Source organism: Etheostoma spectabile, chromosome 5, assembly GCF_008692095.1.
Source record: "Etheostoma spectabile isolate EspeVRDwgs_2016 chromosome 5, UIUC_Espe_1.0, whole genome shotgun sequence".
Lineage (NCBI taxonomy): Eukaryota > Metazoa > Chordata > Actinopteri > Perciformes > Percidae > Etheostoma > Etheostoma spectabile.
Window position 1 is genome coordinate 15,297,752 of NC_045737.1, and position 12,408 is coordinate 15,310,159.

The following is a 12,408-nucleotide window of genomic DNA, read 5'->3' on the forward strand; positions in this document are numbered from 1 at the left end:
AAAAAAAAAAAAAAATAGGGAAGAGCTCTATGAGGATTTTGGTAGAGAATGTTATTTTTGAGGGCCGTTTTAAACCAGAAGAAGGGGAAGACAGGCATCAGTTCACACAAAAAGGTTTTCGGAGTTATGCGCTGCACAACACAAAATATGAGGGGAGGCTGTTCATGTTTTGAAGAGGCACAAGATTCACGCGGCTTAGAGGCAAATTACAAAGAGACAATTCATATGCTTTGTGAGAGAGAGAGAGACGGATAAGCATGTAAAGTGCAAAAGACCTACAAGAGCGGGAAGGATATGGCAAGACAATAGCAGCAAAGAATCGGAAACTACACTTTTCTCAAGCAAAGAATTGAGAGGAAAAGCAGAGATTTGCTATATAATTTGAATGAAACCAGATCATCAAGAAGATTCTAATAGAGACGATGAACAAACCCTTTAACCGTCCAGGTCAAACAAAAAAATTCCGTCTCCAACATTCTGTCATTCATCTGTGAGAAGGCAATTTTTTTTTTTAAACAGACGAAATTGAACAAACGTTTTGCCTCTAAACTGAAATGAACCGAAGGCCTCTGCAAAGTGCAAACAAAGTAGCATCGTTCAAGTTATGTCACGGTGTAATGCGTGAACACACACACACGCACAATGTATATATACACACACACAGTCATATGCATATATACACGTGCATGACAGTTTACATATTTAGAATCCATTTTTCAATATTTACGTACTACGAACATTTTCATAGTATTTATGGATATGTAATCATAGTATGTGTGTATATATATATTATTATGTGGTAGTGTCTCTTAGTGTGCCATCACTAGACAATGGAATAATACAGTCTGCCCTAATGCTTTATGACATGTGGCCACTGATGTCAGGTTCCCCAAACTAGAAACTATTTCTGCTCCTTTTCAAGTTGTTTTCACTTGCTGCAAAACGGGACCAGCCACAATCGCACTTAGCCAAACACTAAACATATTTATATATCTATATATTTATATATATATGTATGTATATCCATTTATGTCAAACAAATAGTAGGTGCTGCTTTCAATGCTTTTTGGGTCCTGAAAAGTACCGGGGAGGGAAGGGGGGTTGGGGGTAATTAAGAAAATTCACAAGAAAGAAAAAAAGATTTAAAAAAAAAAAGAAATATCAGGAATAAAATCCCACACTACTACAATCCCATCCTTTGCAACTTTTTTTTTTTTTAAAAAGCAAGATTCTGCTACATATTTTAAACTACAATAAACTCCCTTTCCCCTCCGCTCCTCACCAGTCCCTGATTGCTCATTTGGACATTAGCAAAGAAAAGCATGCTCAGCTATAGGCAGAGATACAACAAGCCCAAAAAAACAAAATGTAAATAAAAAAAACATGACATACCTGACAGGGAAATAAAATGCTAACCAGTAACATCCATATGCCATCAAACCAAAACCTTACCTAACTAAAACTATAGCAAATAACCTTAAAAATAATCATTGTCTGTCTCGCTTGGTGGGCGAAATAAAGAAAAAACCAAAGCCTTGTCGCCTCAGTGAAGTCTCTCTCCTTTCGCGTAGTGGTCGCCATATCACCACAATCACTTGTTAATAAGCGTGGTTCGGTGGTGGGGAGGGAGGTGAGAGTGAGCGGGCGGGGGTCAAGCCCAAAAAGCTCCGGCGATGCGAAGGAGAACACACAATCTTTAAAGTAACGACAGGACTCCTGTGACGTGATTTTTCAACAGTTGCTCCGCTTCCTCGTCGTCTTTCTTTTTTTTTTTTTGTATGTCATTTGTTCTGTTCTGTTTCACGATGACCAGGTGGGTGGGTGTGCACGTGAAGGAGGCGGGATGGAGAAGTTTTTTTTTTTAAAGGGGTTTGGGAGGGGGGGGGCAGGGTGGTCGATGGTCGTCGCTCCACGCAGTTCAATAAAGAGCATTCCATGGTCAGAAAAAGAAAAGAGGAGCATCACTCCCATCCGTTGTCCTTGATCATGTGAGCCAGCTCGATGATGAACTTTCCCTCTTTGTACTTTTGACTGCTCTCAAATGCGTGTTCCTGTAAAAAAAAAAAATAATAATATAGATATATATATACATACATACATACATATATATATATATATATACATACATACATACATACATACATACATACACACACAAACATATATAGCTAAGTACATTTATTTTTTACACTTAAGTACAAATTTGAGGTACTTTTACTTTACTTGAGTCTTTCCTTCTTATGCCGCTTTATACTTCTACTTAACTACATTAATCTGACGGCTTTAGTTACTTTACAAATAAAGATTTTTGCATAGAAAACATATAAAGAGCTTACAAAACAGGATGTTTTGTTATAAATTAAACTCCTTAACAGTTTATACAGCTGAAAGGACGAGTTGATAAAAAGGCCTGCAACCAACAATTACTTTAATTATCAATTATCTGCCATTTATTTTTAGATTATGCGTTTGGTCTATGAAATGTCAGAAGTTAGTTAAAAGAAAGTGAAAAACGTCCATCCCAGTTTCTCAAAGTCCAAAACCCAAAGATATTCAATTTAATAGGATATAAAACAGATAAACGCTGGAAGCAGGACACTGAAAACAGCAAAGGTGTTACCTTGTGCTCTGGGTTATTCTGATGGCATTTGTTAGTATTTTCTGAATTTTTAAAAAACAATCAATGTAATCGATTAATGGAGAAAATAATCAGCACATTAATCCATAATAAAAATCATCATTAGTTGCAGTCGGATACTATAATAGTTACTAAAATATAGTTAAAAAGGAGCTACAACTCAACAAATACAACTGTGTTTAAAATAATGCATGAGTAATAATTTAATCTAATGATATAATATACAAAAACAACCATATTCATGACAACTGAGTAAACTCAATCCACTGAGAAAGATGTGGGTGAAAACCCGTGAACAAAAGCCAGTAAGTGAACCTTGAGTTAGATTGTTTTTGTCGGGCACCGAGATAGCTCAGTTGGTAGAGCGGGCGCCCATATATAGAGGGTTTAATCCTTGATGCAGTGGCCGTGGGTTCAACTCTGACCTGTGGCCTTTTGCTGCGTGTCATCCCCCCCCCCACTTTCATGTCTTCATCTGTCAAATAAAAGGCCTAAAAATGCCCCAAAAAATAATCTTAAAAAATAGATTGTTTTTGGACTAAACCATTAATGCCAAAGAAACATACAAGGTGTTTTAGCTGCTTGTAAGGGAATTATGGCGAAGCTTAAAAAACGCATTTACAATACTGCAGAGGCAAACATATAATAAAGTTTGCAATAACTCAGCAGTGAATTTGATTTTGAGAGAAAAATATGATAGAGACTTTTGTCCGGTGACTGAACCACCTCTTTTAAATTAACTTTCTGTCTGACAACACATCTCCTGAAGTGCTGGATCATTTCCGGCATGCGTCTCAGTCCTGCGGAGCTTCATGAGAATCAGGATGCCGATGCCGTGGGTCTGTGTCTTTCATTATCGGCGCAGCCTGCTTTGACTTGTAAACCAGCTCCGCTCTGCTTTGCTTTGCTTGCGGTGCCTTTCTGAGAATCTCTAATTGTTTTTGCCACTGAAGGAGAGGCTTTAAGCGAGTCCCTGCCTTATACTTTGTTTAGTTATTTTACACCCTTCTACGGTCTTTTCAGACAATTACCGGCACAAGCCTCTTCAAAATGCCCTGACATTTAATCACTGTAGACTCTCAGAGGTACCAGTCTGGCTGTCTGCAGCCAACCTTTCGGCACTGTAATTATCTTACATGCTAGGAGACCACAGAGCACTCAATCTCTGATCTCTGAGTGTCACCATGGCTTTAACAAGCAATGCTTTAATGAGAGCAACCTTGTTCTTTTGACCTGTAATAGCATCATTTGTCCCGTTGCAAGCCAAGAAACCACACAGTTGCACAACAACACAGCAGCAGGCGTAAGTGGTGCATTAAGGAACACTCGGACGGGAAAGGTAAAGACCTCAGGTGAGAGTTTAAGGAGACTTACATATTTCCAACCCAGGGTGGTTTTACAGTTTTCACAGTAGATGTCAGCCACAGCATGTAAACCTGTGAGGAGTACCCGCTCCTCAGCTGGCCCGCAGCCGACATTCACCCTGCAGGGAAGACAGCGAGTAGAGAAAGGTCAGGATAGCAGAAGAAGAGCTCCATTTTTTTTTTTTTTTACTAGTAAAAACAGTACTCAAGTATTCAAAATGAAAGTACTCACTGACAAGAACAGTCCCTGTCAGAGTGTACCCGGTGCAACGTATTCATTATCACAAATTTAAGATTAAAATGAAATAAAATGATCTAAACTTGAAATACAAGTGGGTGAAAATATTCTATTCTAATTCTATCTAAACTATTTCTCCATATATGAGACATTAGCTTTTTTTATACTTGAGATTTCACCAATTTTGGGTATTTTCTTACACTAAAAACAATTAAATTGAATACCCTGAACTTATTTTAAAATGTCAACAGTACATTGCCAAAAAAGCTACATTGCTTAGTCCCAAAAAAGATTATTTTTTAACCTGACAACAGTGACTTTTTCTGAGCTTATCTACCATATCTATAGAGAAGTGTTCTGGAGGAATGTGTAAAGCCTCCCAAAATGGAAATACTACAGTGCCAGTACTTTAAAACTGCCCTTCAGTAGGGACCTTAAATAAATGCTTATGTGGAAGGGAAAATCTATTGTTTTTTCTGTATATTTGTACTTTCTTTCTAACTAGACGTTGAACCACTCCCCTCCCAGTAAACACCGTGCTGCTGATTAGCTTTTAATTAAAGGAAATGCCGGAGACAAACAATCAGTATATGTAACCAAGCTAAATGTCTGCAAAACTTTAATTTTCCCACCAAATGTACTGTATCTGACTTGGGGCTAAATGTCTTGTTACCTGCAAAGCACCATACACATCTTTCACTGGATTTCAGGGCCTGATGTGAATGATTTATTAAGACTGTAATTTAATTAATTTGGCCAGTAGGAACAATGTAATTCAGAGTCGGGTGGCACAAAGCAGTTGCAACGTGACAGCTGAAAATTTGGGGGTGGAGGGGAGGGGAGGGGGGGGGATTTCTGTTTGGTTCATGAAGACTGAAAGCCAAGGCCCAAAAACCAACTAAGCAAGAAATAAACCACTAAAAGTGGCTCATGGGTTTAAAGAGATGGATGTCAACCAGCAGCTCCTGCAGCCAGGACAGACATCAACATGTTTTAACGGCGAGGTTACATAGATAATCATTCTTTCAACAGCATATCAATGACTACGTCAAAACATGTCGTTAGGACCTGGTTCACATTCAAATTTAGTCATTTGACTGTGGTTGAAACATTTACATGGAACATAGACTTCAGCCCAGTTTTAACCTAAATATTTAACTGTTTTTGTCCTGCAAATAAGCATCAATCAGTGCTTAATGGGTGTAGTTGGCAGACACTGGAATCCGACTGGTTTAAGTCCCAGTGATGCTTAAAGACAATGCAGTTCCGTCTGCTTTCACTCTGGCAATTAAGTACACGCATAAAAAGTGTTTTGCCAAAGATTTTGATAATATGAACTTTACTTTCTGAACCCATGTACAGACCAAGATATCCCTCCCAACTCCACCTAACCTATTGTAGTTGGACCATTATAGGTTTTAAGCACAGTGTGGTGCAGTTTGTGTACAATCAGACACCAATCCTTACACCCAAAATGTATGTGCACGCAGTCCTAACCACATTGGTGGCAGTAGTGCACTGCTAAAACGTCTGTGGACAATGGACAAAGACGAACATTGATGGCATGCAAGGTTTCTTTCCGATGAGGGGATTAAAAAAGTGGAGCTTTAACTATTAATTCTATTTCATGTAGTTTATTCCCCAATTTTCTCCAAGTGTCCTTGAGCAAGACACCAAACCTCAAGAGTGGGTGTTTGTTTGTATGGTTGTAGGGGGAGGTTTTGACTAAAGCATCTGCACAGTGAATTTGACATGGTGTAATGCGTTTGTTGAAACAAATAATCGAACATGACTACTGGGAATAAAGTCAGTAGTAAATTCTGCAGTAGTGAATGTGAACTTCACCTGCATACCCATTGTTTTGAACTTTTTATGTGGCTTTTGGCTTTTTGCTTGTGGCTCCACCTGCCTGTACAGTACATTGTACTAAATTTTGTGCATGTGCGTTAAAACATTATTTGGACATACGTGTGCAGTCATCGTGGCAGCAACGGAATACAGCTGCACAGAAAACAAGAGTAGACAAGTGTGAAAGCAAAGCAGTACGTTTAGGTAAAGAAGGGACAATTGAACTCTGTTTTAATCTCAAACAAAAGGCACCCAGTGAGAACACGGAACAAATAATGAGCTACTCGTGAGTCTATGTAACTTTTACAAGCCCCAGTTTACTTGTAAATAACAAACTGAATAAATCAAATGTACAAAAAGAGCAACAAAGCAAAGTTTTCCGCTCTGGGAGAAAGAAAAGAGGTGAATTGGAGGTGTGTGTCTCATACTTACACTGAATTAAACAGATAGGCTCTTCCTTGACTGCCTTGAAATGACTGAAATGAGAAAGTGAGAGAGAGAAAAAAAATCAAGTAAGTAGACGATACAGAGCTGCACCCAACCGCTGAGTGCAAGAATGTCAGCAACTGATGCCCAGGGGGTGCTTTTCTCCCAGTTAGTGCTGTGCGTACTTTTTCTTCCACCTTGTCAAGGTTCCCACACACAAGTTTGGCTGGAGGTAAGAAATAAAAGTCTGAGCGAGTCTATTATCACCACGTCAACTTTAATAACGAGAGAGAGAGAGATGTTGTTTCTTGAGAGGTGAAGTAGGATTCCTCTCATTTCCCTGTTATTAATGGTTATAGTGCAGAAATCATGAACATTTTGCACTTCATTGTCTGCTAAATATTTACAAGAAAATCATGTAAAACGCCGTTGGTGCTTTGCATGTTGCTGGAATAAGGGATTTATGGGTTTTAAAGATGACTTTTTTGGCATTGTAGGCCTTTATTTTTGACAGGACAGCTTAGACATGAAAGAGGAGAGAGAGGGGGAATGACATGCAGCAAATGGCCGCAAATTGGAACCAAACCCGCAGCTGCTGTGTCGAGGACTAAACCTCTGTATATGAGCGCACGCTCTACCAGGTGAGCTACCCAATGTGCCCAATGTTGTGTTTTAAATAAAGTTACTTGCTACAATCGATGAGATAATATAAATCAAAATAAAAGTCTACTAAAAGTCCGAATTTTTTCCTTTCTGCAAGACATCACGCTTCGTTGTTGACATTGTTACAGATATTTAGTGTCTTTGCGGAACAACAGCGGATATAAGAAGAAGAGACTTTAATGCCTGAACAGTGATGAGAATCTGAGCTTTATGCATGATATGTAAATAAATACACAGCCAAGATACAGTTTAATTAGAGATTAGGTCAACTGTATACACACATACAGCTAATTACAGTACTGAGCCCTGACTAATGATTTAAAAATTCCCCAAATGAGTAAATGTTAGCTCAATTGCATTGAGGAGTAAGTTATGTTAAAAGGTCCCATGTGGAGTTTTCTTTTTAACAAATACTCTTATGTTTGTTCTCAAGACCGTAAATCGCCTGGCCCCGGAGCATTTGTCCGAGATTTGAACCAGGGTTGCACGATCTTGACAAAATGTGATATTGCAATATTGTACACACAAAAAAATAAAACCCCACAAAAGCTATGGGGAAATACAACAAAATAGATTAATAGAATATCAAAACAACAGGTTTTTGTTTAACAGAAGAGTTTATATAAACTGTCAGTTAAACCTGAGTAAATAAATATAAAGTTCACTACTGTAAAATATTTGCTGGTCTAAATAAGAAACCTGTTTTAGTGATTCTTCAGGTTTAGTTTGGAAAAGCAGGAAATGATAAACAAATAGGTGTGTTAAAAAACAACACACGTTACTGTATAGTCATGTAAACACCGAGCAGTAAAGCCATCACAGTGGGTGATGACAGAGCCTGCAGGGCTTCTCTCCTCTGGCCCCGTCATCCTCGGCCGGCAGGCAGGCCCCAATCGGCTTTGCTTTTTCCATTGCAAATGAGTGCGGCAGATAAGTTTGTGGTTGAGGGCGCTGAGCTAATACCGCCTAATAGGAGCTCCAGCTGCCTCATACTCCGCTGACCGCAGCCACCACCACCACCACCACCACCAGCACCACCGAGGCCCAAGGGACGATTTTCAGCTGCCTGAGTGTTGATGCATTTGTCAAAACTGAAACCATTTGTTTGCTGATAACAGGAGTTTGTCTTGGAACTGATTCAAGAACAACCTATGTAAGAAAGAAAGGAGTATTATTCTATTATTTGCCCCCCTTCTCTGATGGCTGTAGGTGTTGATGTCTCACTGTTACATCCTCCAGCTCATTGTTTGTGTTTGAGGTGAAGTCTGCACACACATACAGTGTAGCCACAAGACATGCAACCTTTAGCTGCGAGACGGAACTAGGTCGGTCCCTGTGAAGTCAACAACAAGTCCTCTCCACAGTGTTTATAGTCCAGTTAGGGGAGGGAGGAGGTTACTCCATGTGACAAGAGCTGGGTGTCATATCTGTGCTTCGGCCATCAACTTAACCACTGGCAAAACGGGATGGCTCAGTCTCTTGCTGCCCTTATCTGCATCCAACAGTCTATTTTTACTTTGGCAGCGTTTTTGTTTTTTTTGTCTCTCTACCCGAGCTGCTGGGAGCTTCACTGTACTTAAGATCACTGGACTACAAAAAACATCAGGAGCAGGAGGATGCTTGTCACATAGCCCGTTAAGAATCTAACAGCAAAATCCAACAAGATCTGTAGAAAAAGAAAAACATTTGGATCATGTTTTTTTTGAATGCAGACAGCAGCCAGACAGCTTTTGGGGCTGCACTAAACCCCTCCAGGCTCCCTACAATCCTATTAGACGAGCCCAACAGGATCCTGCAAGGATTGTTTTGAAAATGTAAGTGCGGAGAGAATCAGATGCAGGGTGGAAGTACTCCCACAGGTTGTTTTTTTTTCTTGCCGTTTAATAAAACATGAGCCTATGGGAGTGTGCTGTTACGGAGCTCGTTCTCCTTAAGCTGCTGCAATTGCATTTGTTTTAAACGCGCTTGTTCCCAAGATATAAACTCTACGAAGCAAATCTCAAAATCCCTGAATCCTCTTGACCACGCGGGACTAAAGGGAACAATACCTCGCACAGAGAAATCCGCTCCTTCAGCCAAACACACTAAATAAAAATCCAACCCTGAGAGGCAAAGTGCTTGAACTGCACTGATGCCACCAAAATTCACAAAGTGGCATTTCTATTTTGGCCCTTGTGTGAAATAAAGATTAACTCAAAGCTATTAACAAACCTGCTGAGGTCGACTTTTACCATCTGTCTCAACAGATGCTCGACTGTAGTAGGTGAGGGTTGAACTCCAACTTAATGCTTCCTGTTACACCCAAAAAGCTCTATAACATCCAGTCATATTTAGAGTTTTACATGATGTTTCTGCAATAGACTTAATCTAAAATACTGTCCAGAAGCGTAAATGAGATCAAAACAGCTGTTCAGGTTATTGTAAGTCGACTTTTGAAATAACTTGTCGGGAGAATTGTCATTTGCTCCTTACTGCCACCACCCAAACTTCTGTGTGTCAACTGAAGTGATGTAAGCAGGACTGATACGGCAGTTGCTTCTGACTGGGTTAGGGCAACAACAACAAAAATTCTCTCCGACTGACAGGCCCTGTTTACCATCTTAATTTAATATAGAATTTTTGCATGCTAACATTAGCACAATGTACAGATAAGGCCAAAAGGACATATACCCAAATATTGTGTCAAGTTTCATTTTGACCTGCTGGTATCAAATACTATATATACTAGATATTTCACTTTGGACTAAAGCAGTGAACGGACCAATATCCCCGGAGCCCGTCTGCTAATATGGCTTATAGTGTAATAACCTTGCTGACCTTCAATACACTTGCTTTAATTAGGATTTTAAAAAAGAGAGAGGGGGAACAGCAAGAAATATACAGTTGTGTCACAGGTTCCGTCAGTCATATGAAAACGAGTCTTGGGAAACGTCCAGTTGAAAGAGAGAAAAAAGGAAATATAAAAATAAAAAACGAAGTGGGTGTGTTAATGGCGAGAAAAGAAAAGTGTGATCAATCCATTAGAGTGGCTTCCATCAGCCTGATAAGTGGGATGAAGCCAACACGCTGAATATAACACTTAGCCTCCTCCTCAGTGTTCAGGCTGCGTCATCCCGCTGGAGGAGCACGTTCACACTAAAGGCCTCTGCTCTCAAACCGCCGCTCACACTGCTATCCGACTTCAGGATGGGGCTCCTATGTGCTGTAGGATGTAACCCTTATCTGATAAAAAATATGAACTGACAGTGGGCTGCACTATTAGTTGCAATTTCATTGAAATCGCCATATGGACTACAAACCCTGAGACCTGCTGCTGATGTAGGACTGCAGAAGCTCTTTAATGCGATCACACTAAAAGTGATCACAAGGACCTTAAAATGGATTCTAAATTTGATAAGAAGCCAGTGTAAAGAAATCCTGATGGGAGTAACATGAGACCTTATGGAGAACTTGGTCAAAAGCTTGGCAGCAGCAGCATTTTGGAAGACTTGCTAAGGCAGGTGAAAAGAGAACTGCAATCGTCAAGACAGAAGGAAATAAAACGCGTGAATAATTATTTCCAACTCAGCTGGGTACACAATGAAGCTAAGTTAAGAAATGTTCCTCAGCTAGTAGAAGCAGGAGTGAACCAAACAATTCTTCCCATATTTAGTTCAATGGTTGAGGGCAGGAGGGGATATTGTGCCTGCCTTACTTCCTTCTGGCCCATATGCTCAGGTTAATCCTCTCTTTTGGGCTGCTCCATCTGCAATCTTTTCCTCACCGGCTGGCATGCCTCGAAGACTCTGCGCATATGCTCGGGGAGGAGAAACAGTTTTTATACCTGGCTCAGGAGATTTCCAGCAATCAAACTGCAATTGAGGGGAGAACTCTGCCAGAACCTGCAGAGCTCCTCCGGCACTTCCCCTTTGTTGTTAGCATGGCCGGGGTAACTAGTTTGCCCTTTTTCTACTCCGTGCACAATGAAAAAAAGTTAATAAGAAACGCGGTACTGGAGCTGCACTTTACATATTTCACATGAGATAAAAATCAAACATGGGCAGGGCGCGTGGCCCTTGGCAGTGTGAAGTGGAAAACAGCAGACTACGGTGTCATCTTCTCCTAAGTAACATAATCGGCTTAGGAGGGCTGATGCTGAGGACTGGTGATGCCTCCTTGGACTACTAAACACACAAATGCTAACGAGCTGTGGCAGAGAATAGAGAGCTTATTAATAACTCTGTGAGCAGTATGGTCGCAATCGATATCATATCATGATGTGGAAAATGTGTGCAAAACTAGAAATAAAAATGCTAAAACATTTACTCAATCTGAGTCCATTATTATGAATTACAGCCAGACAATCAGACCAAACTCTTCCGACAGGTAAAAATCATGAATAATAATGAAGTTATTCTTGATTTACAAATTATTTGCAATTGTTAATTTGCATGAAATAATTATGTAAAGTTTTAGGAAGTGACAGATTTCTGAAATGTTTTTAAAAGTTTTTTTTTTTTTTAATTCATATATCTTTAACAGTTTTAAAAGGTCTAAATCTTTTTTCACATTCTCAGAGAAATACAATTACAAAATTAAGCTGATTACTGTTCATTCTGTGGGTTTAAATAAGAGCATCACACCATAAAACGGGGTGAACCTTTATGTATTTAAAGATCGTACTGTATGTACGGCACTGCATGACTTATTTTGATTTTTTGATCACCTTCTGTGTCATTTTTAGTGTTTGTTGTATGTTGTATTTATTAAGCTTACTTAGCATTTGTACATTGGGAACTACAACTGAGAACTGTATGTGTACTTGCATCAAAACAGCAATGTCTGAGTTCAAAACGCAACATGAAGGGGCACCAGTTGGTAGAGCGGGCGCCCATATATAGAGGTTTACTCCTCGATGCAACGGGCCCGGGTTCGACTCCGACCCGCGGCCCGTTGATGCATGTCATTCCCTCCTCTCTCCCTTTCATGCTGTCCTGTCAAATAAAGGCCTAAAAATGCCCCCCAGAATAAAAAATATATAAACTAGTGCGGTCAGTGCATTATTAACGGCATTAACGCAAACCCGTTTTAACGGCGTTAAAAGATTAATGTTCTTTTTGGCCTAGCAAACGTTGTAGTTTTTCCCCCCCCCCAATGCTGTTGCAACTACTAGTAACGTTAAAAAAACTACAACACCACACCGCATCTAGCTACACCGTGATTAACGTGCGATTAATTGCGAGTTAACTATG

The 12,408-nt window shown here is 39.8% G+C and overlaps 1 protein-coding gene across 4 annotated transcripts in view; it reads right to left on the reverse strand.

The window, feature by feature from the left end:
• Nucleotides 1–797: 797 nt before the first annotated feature.
• Nucleotides 798–12,408, reverse strand: part of ypel1 (yippee-like 1) — a 30,046-nt gene continuing 18,435 nt past the window's right edge. For all 4 annotated transcript variants that reach the window (XM_032517211.1, XM_032517214.1, XM_032517213.1 and 1 more), the window contains 3 exons: nucleotides 6,521–6,564; nucleotides 4,013–4,121; nucleotides 798–2,051 (listed from right to left, as the gene is read on the reverse strand). In XM_032517211.1, coding sequence (XP_032373102.1) covers nucleotides 1,962–2,051; nucleotides 4,013–4,121; nucleotides 6,521–6,564 — 243 coding nt within the window. In that variant the 3' untranslated portion in view covers nucleotides 798–1,961. The remainder of the gene's footprint in view (nucleotides 2,052–4,012; nucleotides 4,122–6,520; nucleotides 6,565–12,408) is intronic.